The sequence below is a fragment of the Vanacampus margaritifer genome, chromosome 10, assembly GCF_051991255.1.
Source record: "Vanacampus margaritifer isolate UIUO_Vmar chromosome 10, RoL_Vmar_1.0, whole genome shotgun sequence".
In the NCBI taxonomy this organism is placed as follows: Eukaryota; Metazoa; Chordata; class Actinopteri; order Syngnathiformes; family Syngnathidae; genus Vanacampus; species Vanacampus margaritifer.
The window spans coordinates 17,227,705-17,241,724 of record NC_135441.1 but is presented as its reverse complement, the minus strand read 5'-3'; the positions used below and the strand labels follow the sequence as shown (position 1 = coordinate 17,241,724).

At 40.4% G+C, this 14,020-nt stretch overlaps 1 protein-coding gene across 2 annotated transcripts; it reads left to right on the top strand.

Annotated features, from left to right (window-relative positions):
• The first annotated feature begins 524 nt into the window (after window positions 1-524).
• LOC144059134 (soluble guanylate cyclase 88E-like) lies at window positions 525-13,215 on the top strand. 2 transcript variants are annotated; one of them, XM_077578031.1, is made up of 19 exons: window positions 525-657; window positions 743-921; window positions 1,675-1,815; window positions 2,593-2,732; window positions 2,901-3,035; window positions 4,435-4,558; window positions 4,650-4,769; window positions 4,900-4,984; window positions 6,288-6,374; window positions 6,478-6,595; window positions 7,829-7,958; window positions 8,117-8,263; window positions 9,400-9,546; window positions 9,622-9,778; window positions 10,325-10,434; window positions 10,897-10,986; window positions 11,995-12,153; window positions 12,414-12,548; window positions 12,628-13,215. In XM_077578031.1, the coding sequence occupies exons 2-19, from the start codon at window positions 802-804 to the stop codon at window positions 12,778-12,780; spliced, it is 2,298 nt and encodes a 765-aa protein (XP_077434157.1). In that variant the 5' UTR covers window positions 525-657; window positions 743-801; the 3' UTR covers window positions 12,781-13,215. The 2 variants fall into 2 exon arrangements, with proteins under 2 accessions (XP_077434157.1, XP_077434156.1); XM_077578030.1 differs by having other exon boundaries at window positions 4,900-5,017.
• Window positions 13,216-14,020: the final 805 nt, after the last annotated feature.

Here is a 14,020-nt window from a genome sequence, read left to right as displayed (position 1 = left end):
AATGTGAGATTTGTGATTTTTCTTCACATTTGTTTATATTTTCAATTGAATACATTTTAAATGGAACTCCAAAACATTCTACACACTTTGTGGAACCCTGTTGGTCTTTAAAGTGGATTTTATGTACTGCGCAGATTGATTCATTGAGGACAGCAGACGTCTGAGAGGAAAGCATATTTTTCTTTTTATCTCTGTTGAGATTAGATATCGATTTTGCACCTTTCCCGGCTCCACAAAGCCACCATCCATTATTAGAAAGCCTCACGGCCTCCGGGAGAAAATGTGGTGTCATTCAAGCCGGAAAAAAAAACATCTGCAGACTAACCATTAAATAAGAAGAATTGTTGCCCTTTAACTCCTCTGGTGTCTATTTGGGCACGTTTGTCCAAATACATAAATAAAAGCGGGGCAGACCCTCTAATTGTTTACTTCCTCCGACTGGTGTCATCTGTGTTTGAGCGATGGCTTTCGCGGTGTGTTCGTGTCACATGGAGCTCCGCAGCCACCAGGTGCTGACAGCTGACACAAGAACAATGCGCACCCGTCCGCACAAAAGTACTTGTGGTAATGAGAGGCCCTTTAAAACAGTTTGCGCAGTTGCCCCTCGGATGAAACCCTGATGGGATGTCTAATCTGATCAAGCACTGAGTTCAACAGGTAGCAGCGTTAATGGCAAAAGCAAGCACTGTGCAATTAATGACTCGTTGAAATGAATGTCTGGACTTTTCTCATTCACTTGCAGGTGCCTTTGGGAATAACCGCGCCGTCTTTGTGGTTTGGCTTTCAATCTCGGGTGTCGTCATGTACGGGCTGCTCTGTGAGAGTCTGCACGACTTCATCAAGGAGTCGTACGGGGACGACGTGTGGAAGCTGGTCAGAGAGAGGGCAGACGTCCGGCTGCACTCCTTTGTCACTCACCAGGTATCCCCGAAAATGGATAATGACACACATCAATACTGCTTGAGCAAATGTAATTGCATAATTGTGTGGATTGGGACATTTTTCTGGCAGTGTAACTTCTGAGTCATTTAAAAAAAAAAAACTGTGTACTTTAAGGTTTAAGGTTACCTAAGGGGTGTGTGGAAGCATATATATATATATATATATATATATATATACTAGGGGTGTTATAAAAAATCGATTCGGCAATATATCGCGATATTACAGCGTGCAATTCTCGAATCGATTCGATATGCGGCCGAATCGATTTTTCAACATCAATTTTTGTATGGGAATATTCAACAAAACGTCTTACTTAGGGTTAGGGTTTACACATTAAGCATGGAATAATGTTATAATAATGGAAGATTAAGCCTTAATATTTTATTTCAGTGCTGTTCAAACATGAAAAAGACCGCAACCTGTTTCTTAAATGCAGTGGCTCAGTTATAAGCCTGAATTTTCAGATAAATAAAAAAAAAATCGTACAAATCTTACAGTGTACAAGTTTACTGATTAGTATTTTCTAAATTTAAGTAAAAAAAAAAAAATAGCAATAATCAATTTATAGATTCATATCGGGATTAATCGGTATCGAATCGAATCGTGACCTATGAATAGCCATAAGAATCGAATCGCCAGGTACTAGGCAATTCACACCCCTAATATATACCATATCGCAGTAGATTCTATACTTTCTCTGTCTTACCCCAAATATTCTCTTGATATTTTTAGGTGTACAGCGAGAGTGTGATTCCTCGCATTGCAAAGGCAGCCAGCGGGGTGACGGGAACGCCCTACAATGAGCTGATGAACTCCTGGGGTGTCTACTTCCTGGGATTTGTGGGGAAGTATGGCTATGACAGGATCCTCAAGGTGAACATTGATCTCACGTTTCTAATTGTATGTTGTTTGTTTGTAGCAAAAATAATTGCGCCCAATTGAACTATACCAAAGGAAAAAGCCATGGGAATGTTATGATAATGTTACAGTGGAACACAATACATTACATGATGAATTCCTAGTTGTCCCGATAAAAATCCCATAGGAAATAATGTGAAGTGAATTAAATGAATCTAGACTCGAATTGTAAAACACAGATTAGTTTTATAGTCAATGCTCCCCCCCCACCCGCCAATACAACTATAATGTTAACCACTCTAGTAATAAACGTATTCACCTTTTGAAGTCTGTGACTCTAAAACCCTTTTTATACTGCACTTACTAACTCCATTTCCTTTTTTTTCCTACTACTCTTCCCCAGCCAGGCTTTCTTTTTCAACAATGAAAGACTTCTCTTCTAAACTAGCAGCAAAAGTCTCCGTGCCTACTTCCTAGTAGGCCGCTACGTCAGCATTTCCAAATATGGGCACGCTGACAACTGTGGAATTCTGCTAGTTAGTTATATGTCTAGCGACAACAAAGAACATGCTAGTATATGGATCGGAACCTGGCTAGCAATGCTATCGATTAAACGGGATCGATCAAGCATTATACAGTATTGATTAAACGGCTCGTGATTAACTGGTGGCCAAGTTACACGATGCAGTCCGCCGCAGTCAGCTGTCATTGGCTCCAGCTCTGCCTGCTACCACAACTAAGGCTATTTTGATGAATGGACTAAAACTGTTTCATTTGTGTTTCTGTTCCCAGGTGCTGGGCCGTCACGTCCGCGACTTTGTCAATGGCCTTGACAACCTCCATGAGTATCTGCGTTTCAGCTACCCCAAGGTGCAGCCCCCAACCTTCTTCTGTCAGGAGGAATCCGCCACTGGAGTCACCCTCCACTACAGGTCTCAAAATCTGATGGGAGTTCCATGTAATACGATTTAACAGGTCTATGGACTTGCCTGTATTTCTGGTCTGTGCACAGCATGTTCAATAATGCCGCTTATGCCAGCTATTCAAGCGGACTCATTAGTGTGTTTATTGAATTCTCTCCCCCCCGTTGTGATCTGCAGAAGTAAGCGCAAAGGCTACCTGCACTATGCCATGGGTCAGCTGAGGCAGATGGGGAAGCAGTTCTATGACACGGACATCCATGTGGAGGTCTTGTCTGAGCAGATGGTGGGGGACTACTCCCATGTCACCATGAGGTAGGGGAGCACATAACGATAACAACAAAGACAACGCAACACCTGGCGCCTATTGCCCTCATTCCTTACCGCCAGGCCCACGGTCCCGTTTGTATGGCGAATGGAAGGCACTAGTGAGCGATAAGCTAAGTGCTATTCTCATTCACCGCCTGTCATGTTTGGGGCTCTGGTTTTGGTTGGGGGTCTCGATTGGGCCTGAGTGGGGTCCTGCCCTTCCTCGGGTGGCCCTCAGCCCCAGGTGTGTCTAGCTACCTCATTAGTGTGGGTTTATTTAGTTCCCGGGTGGTGACCAGTCGGCGTGGGATCATTGCCGCTTGTCACGGACACCTCAGGACTTCTGTCTGTTACTTTGATTTTGTATCTTTCAGTTCTTTGTTTACAAAAACACTAACCGGGGTACTGGTTAGTAGAGATGGGACAATGAAGCCTTGTGAAGCTTTTGAGGCTTTCGGCTGATTGATTTGGAAAAAAGAGTCGAAGTTTCAAAGCCCCATAAGATAGATCGTACCGGTGACATCTGGTGGTCAGCTGGAGTCATAGCAGCTATAATCTTCAAAGTGATTCGCCTGATTGATTTCTATTCCAACATAACACCAGTACATTCAGTCTTACATTTGTGTCTGTCTAATGATCATCAGGTACACATGGAAGTGTTGCAATATTTTGACACTGTACCAGTACTACGGTTCAATGTGATGTCCTGTTACTCATTCGATTTTTATAAACATAATTTGGATATGACACAAGTGCGCTGTGAAGCCAGATGACAAGTATTTCAACATCAGTCTTTTGGGAGATGTGACTGAGGGTCTTGGAGAAGCGCTTATAGCAACTCGGTGGAAAATACTTGGGTCAAGCCTGTATCTTCTGCACACGATTTAAAAATAATGCATAATTGGAAACTTTAAATGCGTCATTGTGGGAGTACTTTTGTTGGAAACATACCGAATAACTAACTTTTTTAGGTGAACATAAAGTGAAGCAAATGTCTACATGAGGGAATTGTGCGCCTGACACCGCGCCAAAAGGTTTGAATCAGTTACGTAATTTCCGGTATCTCATTAGCGCGCATAAAGCCGCATACGTCATCAGCACGTGATCACGGAGGTTTCATCGGGGCTTTTGATACATTGTTTCGAGCAGTCTGTCTCACTCGGCTGACACATGCTCCGGAGTCTCAGTGTCAAACGTCCCATCTCTACTGGTTAGTATTAAATAAACAAAGAACTGAAACCCCACGCAGGACCAATCGAGACCCCCAACCAAAACCAGAGCCCCAAACATGACACCGCCAGCTTTGTTTGTACTCTTGGACCTGAGTCACAAGTTGATCTGAAGTTTCTCATCCTTATTATCCTAAGAGCGCAGTAGTTTTGGTGATCATTTTGTGTTCCTTCAGGTTGAACTTTGACAACTCCGCTTACCGCTACATCATGAAGGAGGATGAGGAAGAGCAGGAGATTTTGCCAATTACCTCTGATTTCTTCTTTGAGGTCTTTCCCTTCAATATCGTCTTCAGACAGGTAAAAAAGCAGCATGCGTGGACTCCAGTAATACGCTAGAACAAGACGATGTATCGTGCACGGGAAGTGGCTGATGACCTTGAATCTCCAGGACATGGTGGTGCACAACGTTGGCTCAGGACTTTCCACAGTCTTCCCTGATTTAGATGGAAAGAAGATCACTGACGCTTTCTTGCTGGCTCGCCCCCTGGTGGAGTTCACATGGAACATGGTGATGTAGTCCTCCTACCAAAATTAAGTGGCAAATCCGGCATTGTCCGTCACACATTTCACAAACTCGTAGACTGTCATGTACAATGGGTGCTGAGACTGTCAACGATTGTTTATGTCTGTGTTCCTAGATCATCTCCCATCCCAACAACTTGTTTGAGATCATGTCCAAGGAACCTGTGAAAAGAGAGAGGAATCTCCACAACCGAGTCCAGAGTAAGAGTGGAAGCCATGTAAACAGTCGCAGGGGTGTGTGTCTGCTGGGCAAGGGCTCACTAATACGTGGTTTTCCTTAAGCGGGGTACACACATACGAACACACTCACAGAGTGTGTTAGGGAGCCTACTTATGGTCGTCGTCGTTGCAGAAAATCCTACTTCACAATGAAAGAAATGGACTTCGAGCCCGTTGCCGAAGCGATAAATCTGTTATCTAAGTAGGACTTTAGGCATTACATTGCTTACAACCTTTTCCAATTTCCTCCTAGTTTGTGGTCTTCCTTTTTTTAATACCATAACCCAAGGTTCACCAATTCCAGTCCTCAAGGTACGGAGTCCTGCAGGTTTTTAGATGTTTCTGCAAACTAGCACACCTGATTCATATAATCAGCTCATCAGCATGCTTGATAACAATCCTGATCTTTAGTATCAGGTGTGTTGGTTGGCGGGAACATCTAAGACCAGCCGGACTCTGGACCTCGAGGACTGGAATTGGTGAACCCTGCCATAACCATATCACATGATGAGCGAAATGTGTACAAGCAGATGTAGATAAAACTTGGTGTTCCACAGAGTTCAATTCTTGCGCCTCTTCTATTTTCATTGTAGCATTTAAAGAAAATAGCGGCGGTTGTTTAAAAGTGCTCTATAAATATAGAGTTGAGTGATAGGAAGTCAGTGTCCTAACTGCACTCATTTGCAATGCCAAGTTAAACAATTCTAGCACAGTATGATTAGCTATGCAGCAAAACTGAAGGAACACTTCCTTAATTAAGCTGCATTGAAATGGGGAATACAAGAACGCAACACTTTCTGAATTCAAGGTGAAGAGAAACAGATTTGATGAAAAGGATGCTCTTTCTCTTCATTTTGTTCACCAATGAACCCTATACCTATGTCTTGAATTAAAAACAACAACATCTTTTTCAATAAAGAAAGGTTCTGTGAATGTGCATAGGATACCGGTGGGGTTCAGTACCTCCAACAATGAAGGTTAAGAACCACTGTTCTAGATCATAAACCAAGATGCTACAAAATTGCGACAAAGCACATTTTGTCACACCGGTGCCTCTCAACTCACTTCAACATATGTCCTTGGCATCAAGATGCCACAAAATGGCATCAAAATTATTTGACCGTATTGCTACACTACCAGCCACAAAAGTTAGCCCAAGGTTTCTCCTACAGTTGCGTAAGAAAGCGTGTCCACATATTTCACCCACGAGGAGTCACTGTACTTTAATCACAATGTTTTAGAATTGTCATCGCTTTCCTCTGAAACGCCGTCTTGTACTTGACAGATTCCGACTATGAAAATGCCAATCGGTCTGCTGATGTGGACGTGGAGCTCATGGCTTTTCAGTCCATTATTGGAGACGATTACAAAGGTTTTGAGCTCTCTGTTTGTGCACACACACAAAATAAACTCTTTCAGAAGTACAACAGCAATGTGAAGTTTGAGTTTATATACAGTACATGTCATCATTTTAGATGGTAACAGCGCCAATGCCATGGAGAGCTGGGGCGACGGGAGCCGATGCCTGAGACTGAAAGGACAAATGCGATACATGCCCGAGTGGGAGTCTATCATCTTTCTTGGAACACCTGTGTAAGATTACCATGAATGCACTCGGCATACACAAAACAGGCGCACACTCGAGGGACAAAACCCCTCATGAATACGTTTTACTTGCAAAGCAAAACATTAAGTGCAATGAGCGCTACAGTGAGTGTGCAAATAAAAAGCTGGGCACTGAATCAGTTCGGGGGCCCGTTGGAGCGGCTCTCGCCATGCATGAAATGAACTGCTAATTAGCTTGTAATCAGACAGTGCAGCTCTTGTGAGCCTAATGGGAACCCATTTGCAACAGAGAGTGTTTTTACACAGAGAACATTACCAAAATGTCCACATCCTTCTATAAAACGCCAAATTTTGGGATGAAGTGCGCTCATGCCTACATTGAAGCAGTAATGGGCATTACATTGTTTTCAAATCTTCATTGAGTAAAACATGGCATTAGGGCTATACTGAAATTAAAATGAAATTACAAGCCAGGATGTCATGTGAAAGCATTTTAGTGCCTCTGATTGTCCCCAAATATTTTTTTTCTTCTTTATTAGGCTTTACTGATTGCTATTTTTGAACTGTTCGTAATTCATTTCACCTTGTCTAAGGTCCCGATTGCAACTGAACACGAAGACTACCACCATGCTTCAACCTATTGGACTTCTGACTTTAAAGTTCAACCTTAGTTTTATGATTAGATGACATACAGTATTTCCCACATCTGTTTTGGAAGATTTGGTCATTGTATAATGAAGCTGAGGTTGAACTTTTGAACAGTTCAAAATATCAGTTAGGCCTAAACCTTAAAAAAAGGAAAAAAAAAAGTCCAGGAAAGCCTACTAGAGCATCTGTAATGTGGCCATTTAACACGGGTTTGAATGTGATGAGTTGATCCTGAACAGGGTGCAACAACACTATCTCAGTTGCTTTATTTTTACCTTACATCTTGAAAGTTAAAAAAATAATCTAATTGAGTTTTACAAGACTATTTTTTGTATCACCCCCAAAAAATGTCCTTTGAGGGGGTGTGTGTAGACTTAAAAAAAAACTTTTTATTAAAATATTTATTTTATTTATTTATTTATTTCCCCTACATTTATTTATCTTTACGGCACCAAACATGGTTTCTTTTTCCATAAAAGAATAATATTATAGGCTAAAATAAAATCCTCATTCTCATTATCGCTAATGCTTTTGCAACGTTTATTATTTAATTTTTCAGTTTCATTTTGTCCATCTGCCCCCGTCTTTTATTTTGTTTGTGTGCATTTGCAGGATGGAGAGCCTGAGTGCTATGTTTAAAACTGGACTGTACATCAATGACCTGAGCATGCACGACTCCAGCAGAGATTTGGTGCTGGCAGGCACACAGCAGTCGGAAGAGCTGAAAAGAGCACTCATACAGGTTATAAAACATGCTACATTTGATACCTGTTGTGTCTTTATTTCTATGATTTAATATTTAATATCAATATATATATAATATTTCTATAATCTTTATTTAGGACTGTACTTTTTTTTTTTTTTAATTAAAAAAAAAATCTCATTACTGTCTGAACACAGGAGCAAAAGAAGTCCAGCAAGCTAGAGGAGAGCATGAAGATGTTGGATTATGAGATGAAAAAGACAGATGACCTCCTTTACAGAATGATCCCCAAGCCAGTGGCAAAAAGGCTGCGCAAAGGAGAGCCGGCTGTAAACACTTGTGAGGTCAGGAATGGAGTGCAAAAAGAGCGTTCTCGTTGCATGACACAGTCTACTCAAGTCGTTATAGTCAAATAATTTCCCCAGAGTCAAATATAAATAAATAACCGAGACGCTAGGAACCACATATCACATTCAATGTGCCAAAACACAATAACAAATGCTTCATCACAAAAGTCCATTGCTCCTCTTTAGCTCACTTTCATCTGTCCAAGCTTTGCTATATTTTTAGCATTGGTTCTAAATAAAGACAAGATCCAATTTAGCATCTGTCACTATGGTTAAATATTTTCTTGTAAACTAAGGCCATAATATTAGGTACACCAGCACGATCTTAACAGATCTAGTACAAGAGCTCCTATGTGAATACAGGCACATACACATGCGCACACAGCAAAAGATTTACATTTAAATTCACACTTAAAACTCGTGGGTGGCATTTTATTTTGAAAAAGCCCGGTCAGAACCATCAAAAAGCCCAAAACGGGTCATAATACCACCCAGGGGGTACAAGGTGGACACTGGTACTCAAGCGACTATTTGCCTTCATCGTTCCTCATTGAAATGAATGGAAATGCCATAAATTCGCTCCAGCCTCTCCAAGAAATCCAGCAAAAAAAAAGTAAAAAAAAAAAAATCTATCTATCTATCTATCTATCTATCTATCTATATATATATATATCTTTCTTAAATATAAAAACATACAGTATTATCATAATTAATTGAAATGTAAAGAGTTAAATAAATAGTTTGTGCATCATGATTAATTCCACGTGATTTTGCGGCTCCTGCTTTTTTACATTGGCCACATGGGGGCAGTAATGCATATATATATATATATATATATATACATATACATACAGTGTATATATATATATATATATATATATGCAAAATCTAGTAAAACAGCCGTGAGCGAAGGGGGTTGCTTCAGGGAAAATGGCTTGGAGTGAATGAGTTAAGTAAAAGTAATTATCTGATCCAATTACCCAAATATCCATTATTGACTTGACTACTAATAATCGGTATCAGCACAGACAAGACCATATCGGATTATCTCTAAAATAAATGCATGTCTACATGCGTTTTGCCGCAACATCAATGCTATTCATTAGCAATTAGATTCACCGTGTTTCTTGCAGGTGTTCCCCGATGTGACCATTCTTTTCAGCGACGTGGTGGGATTCACTCGCATTTGCAGCCACATCACTCCCTTGCAGGTGGTGTCCATGCTCAACACCATGTACACTTTGTTTGACACACTCAGCGAGAAGCACAGAGTCTTCAAGGTACGCGCATGTTTTCCTCAGTTGGCTAGTATTTTGTGTGTTTATGTGCTCGAGTCAAGTCTGTCGCCTTGCAAGGTTGAAACCATCGGAGATGCCTACATGGTGGTGGCGGGGACGCCGGAGAAGACCAAGTATCACGCTCATAATATTTGTGACATGGCATTGGATATGGTGCGCTCCATCGATCACTTGAAAGACCCCTCGAATGGAAACAACATACAGATTCGTGTTGGTGGGTTGGACTTCAGGTTTATGCTGGTGTTAGACCACATAAACCACAAATCATGCGATATGCTCCTGGCAGAATGTCAAACTTGTTAACTCATTTGAAACAGCATCACGCCAATAGGAGTATCAGGGCAGCGTGAGAAAAAAGAAGTAGCACAATACAAATGCAACTCCCGAGGCATTCAAACAGCCTCTACCGGGGCTCTTTAGAAAAAAAACAAAGCAATAACAACTGCCAGTGGTGATTTATAGGATAATAATTCAGACTGTTGAAACTGTTGCCGTTGCATCTTTCATTCCCTTAAAAGAAGACAAACTAGTGATGCACTTTCATAATAACAACAGTTGATGTTTCATTTTAAAAGTCATTAAAGCTTGTTCTGTTTACACAAAATGATGAAATGATTTTTTTTCCCAGTTACATCTTTAGTGATAATACATTTATATGGTTTCAGTTATTAACCTCCCTCCTGAGGGCAACCATAACTACAATAGGGCCTGTGATGAAAACAAGTCTTGCGTAAATGGACCTGCTTTGTTGTGGCTGCAGGCATCCACTCTGGTATGGTGGTAGCAGGTGTGGTAGGACACAAGATGCCCCGTTACGGTCTGCACGGCGATACGGTCCACACGGCGTCAGCCATGGAGAGCAACGGAAAGGTGGGGACTGAGAAATGAAATTAACCCTGCTATTCAGAAGTTCACCAATTCATGTTGGCCAGAAGATGGCGCCAAAGCTTTGACTAATCGGGAAGTAATCAAGCGTGGCTGTATCTAATGTTTTTTTCCCTTGTTTGGTAAACTAGCTTCATGCTACATTAGCGGCACCAACTGATTTTGGCCTTCCACAGCAGGGCAGATGTCAATTTTATATTTGCTGCCGCCATCTAGTGGTGAGGGTCTGAAGTGCATTATTATTTCATATTCTTGCTTATGTTCCAAGACAAGAAATTGGTCAAACATTCAAAGTATTTTAAGGCACCACTAAGCTCGGTCAATATGGCCCTAAGCGCTGTAAGAAGCAGTCTGGATGCTCACAATGCTTGGCTCAGCATTCAAAGAAGAGGCCATTGAAAAAGAAAAAAAAAAAGGTCAATAATATCTTCCTTTGTCTCTCATCAGGAGATGCATATCCAACTCAGCAGCGCTACCTACGAGCACCTGAAAGGAAGCCACTTTATTTTTGAAAGGAGGGGCACCATTACCATCAAGGTTGGAGTCCAAACAACGCACACTACATAAATCGTAGCTGTACTGTACTTAATCCACCATGACAACATAAATAATTGCTGTAGGACATGTGAATAGCACAGTGGGATAATGCGTCGGCAGTAAATAAATGTTATCTGCATGCACAAAACCTTCCCTGAGGGTCCAACTGGTGCAAATGCAAGATGTGTGTATCAGCAAACCAACAAAAATAACTGGCACTGTTTTGGCTGTGGGCAGAGAACATATTTAGCATTTTGAATCTGTAAGTGTCGCCTGCTTGCTTTTCTTTTTATGCGCGAGTCTGACTTGTGTAGAGTACATTCGGTGATAATGCCAGCAAAGTTTCTCCCAAAGCAGCCGTCAGTAAGAATCTTAAGGAAAAAGTGAAGTTTTCATATATTTTTGAAAACTTTCTTTCATGAGACAAGCTGTGCTATGAATGTTTAAATATAGGAACAGCAAAGGTTTTTCCAGGAAGGAACCATATTTGGTTACCTGAGTGGGAGTTCAAATTATGTTCATTGAGACAAGTACTTAGTTAACCCTGTTGTTATGTTGCCGGTCCATTTGGAAAATCTAAAAAAATAATATATATTTTTTAATATAAAATATAATAATTATATATATATATATATATATATATATATAAAACTTAGGTTCAACTTTGTCTGCTGGCCTTCATTTGTTCATTTTAAATTTTTCAATATTAATAAGATTGCATTGCGTTATGTGATATTTTTTGATGATTAAACATTAGAACGGGTCACATTGACCCTTGAACATAGCTGGAAATAGCAAAAACGAGGAGCAAAAGACAGAAAGTTGTGTAAAATATAGGCAATTTTCACTGTTTTACATTATGATTTTTTTCCGCCCAATTCATTGATCTTATCTGACAATTTTAAGGAGACAATACCCATTCGGCCAATTAGGAATTAACTTCAACTGAAAATCAGGCCAGGGTATGAATATTTTATGACTGTAGAGAATTTCCCTTTCATCCTTTAGGGCAATGTTGAGATCGAGACCTACTGGCTGAAAGGTAAGCGGGACAAGGACGGAAACGCCCAAGCGGCGTGTCCTCAATTCGAGACCCAGAACATCAGTAAGGCCATCAGCAAGGCCACCATCATTGAGGTCATCACCGAGAGGGACGAGCAAGGACTGGTAGGAATGTAACAAAATCATACTTATCGCCAAATTCTTTGTGGCCATCAATATCTATCATGACCATTGCACCATGTTTTTGTGGTTCAATAGCAATTTGAATATAGTTCAGTATATTGTGAATGGAGCCTCAAAATCCAATACAGTTGGCAACTGTCATTTTTTCCCCATTTCCTAAAAAAATGTCTAACTTTGTCTAGGTTGTGTACTTACTCATTTATTTCCGTTCTGAGCACTATTTTGGACTTTCTTGCTTCCAGGTTTTCCCACTGGTGCCAGGCGAGGACGATGATGATGTCAAGTCTATTCACTCTCATCGCATCAAGATGGAGAATTCACACCATTCTCTGGAAGAGTCTGTGGAACAGTGTCGGGTGGAGATGTCCGTTCATAAGGTAGAACTGAAAAAAAAAAAAGTTCAAATAAAGTTTTGTTGCTTTATTTAAATTCACAATATGCTCCTTGTGTTCTCAGTCCCATTACAAAGATGCCTTGCACGACTGCTTAGAGGATGCTCACCTGGAGTTGGAGTCGCCCGAGTGTGACGGCAGAGATTCCTTGATGGAGTCACGTAACAGCTCCTGCGACTCCCGCTGCTCCAAGAGCGCCATGTGTTCCGTGTCCTGAGTTGGTACACGCTAAAATGGAAAAGCCAACACTTAACATGACCCATTGTTTAAAAAAATATGTTTGCTTTTTAACCTTTTGGTCTGTTGATGCTAGACATGATGAGCTCCAGTGATGTGTGATGTGTACATTGACACGAGCCTGAAATCCTTTTTTTGTGGCGGTTCATTACGTAGCGATAGAAGAAACTGATTATTTCATTATCTTAATCCCTTTAAACTGTATCAAAGCTCTACTGGCCCAGTGGGAGTAGATCTTTCAGTTAACACATTACAACTTAGCCTCAAAGCAGTTTTTTTTTTTTTTTAACACACTTGTAGTTATTCATTGCAGTGTTGTAGACCTGACAGTCGAATGGCTTTGTCCTTTCTCTTTCGGAATGTTTCTGTGACAACAAACTTGTCAGCTGAGTAGAAATAAAGAAAGTTGGCTTCACAGGTGTGTGCAGACCTGACGTGTTTGTTATTGTTTATATTGTCACTCTACAATTTCTTCTATGTTTTGCACCAATGGAGTACGTACAGTACTGACACCTGTCGGCAGCGGTAGTTCTTTCTGGGCTCCAATGTTTCTTTTCAAACAAAGAAAGACAAAATATTTCACACACATTAATTAACTCATTCACTGCCATTGACGGCTATGGACGTCAAAAATTCATTTGAACTATTTATTAGTTTCACTTTTTCCCCCCACTTTTGTTAAGAGTATGAAAACCTAGAATTTTTTTTTACTGTAAATTTAGAACAGATATAAAATGTGTGATTAATCGTGAGTTAACTAGTGAAGTCATGTGACTAATTACAATTAAAAAATGTAATCGCCTGATGCCGCTAATAAAAAAAATAAGAAAAGATTATTAAAAATTAGGGGTGTCAGACGATAATTTTTTAAAATTGTAATTAATGACATGACTTCACTAGTTAACTCACGATTAATCACAAATTTTATATCTGTTCTAAATGTACAATAAAATAATTCTAGGTTTTCATACTCTTGTTAACAAAAGTGGAAAAAAAGTGAAACTAATAGAAATAGTTAAAATGAATTTTTTTACGTCTATAGCCGTCAATGGCAGTGAATGAGTTAAATATTTTAGACTGTTGAACGTAATCATGTGCAGTGCATGTTTTGATTAAAGACCGATGGTGGTGATCTGGTTCAAGAGACATAGAAAAATAATTACCAAAAGTGGGGGAACACAGAACGGGAGCCTGCCGGTCGTGTTTTACAGCGGCCCGTT

Coding starts and splice junctions, on each gene's coding strand:
- LOC144059134 (XM_077578030.1), top strand. CDS start 802: ATGTACGGGCTGCTCTGTGAGAGTCTGCACGACTTCATCAAGGAGTCG. Junction 1,816..2,592: donor GCTATGACAGGATCCTCAAG/GTGAACATTGAT, acceptor TTCTGTTCCCAG/GTGCTGGGCCGTCACGTCCG. Junction 6,596..7,828: donor ATCTTTCTTGGAACACCTGT/GTAAGATTACCA, acceptor GTGCATTTGCAG/GATGGAGAGCCTGAGTGCTA.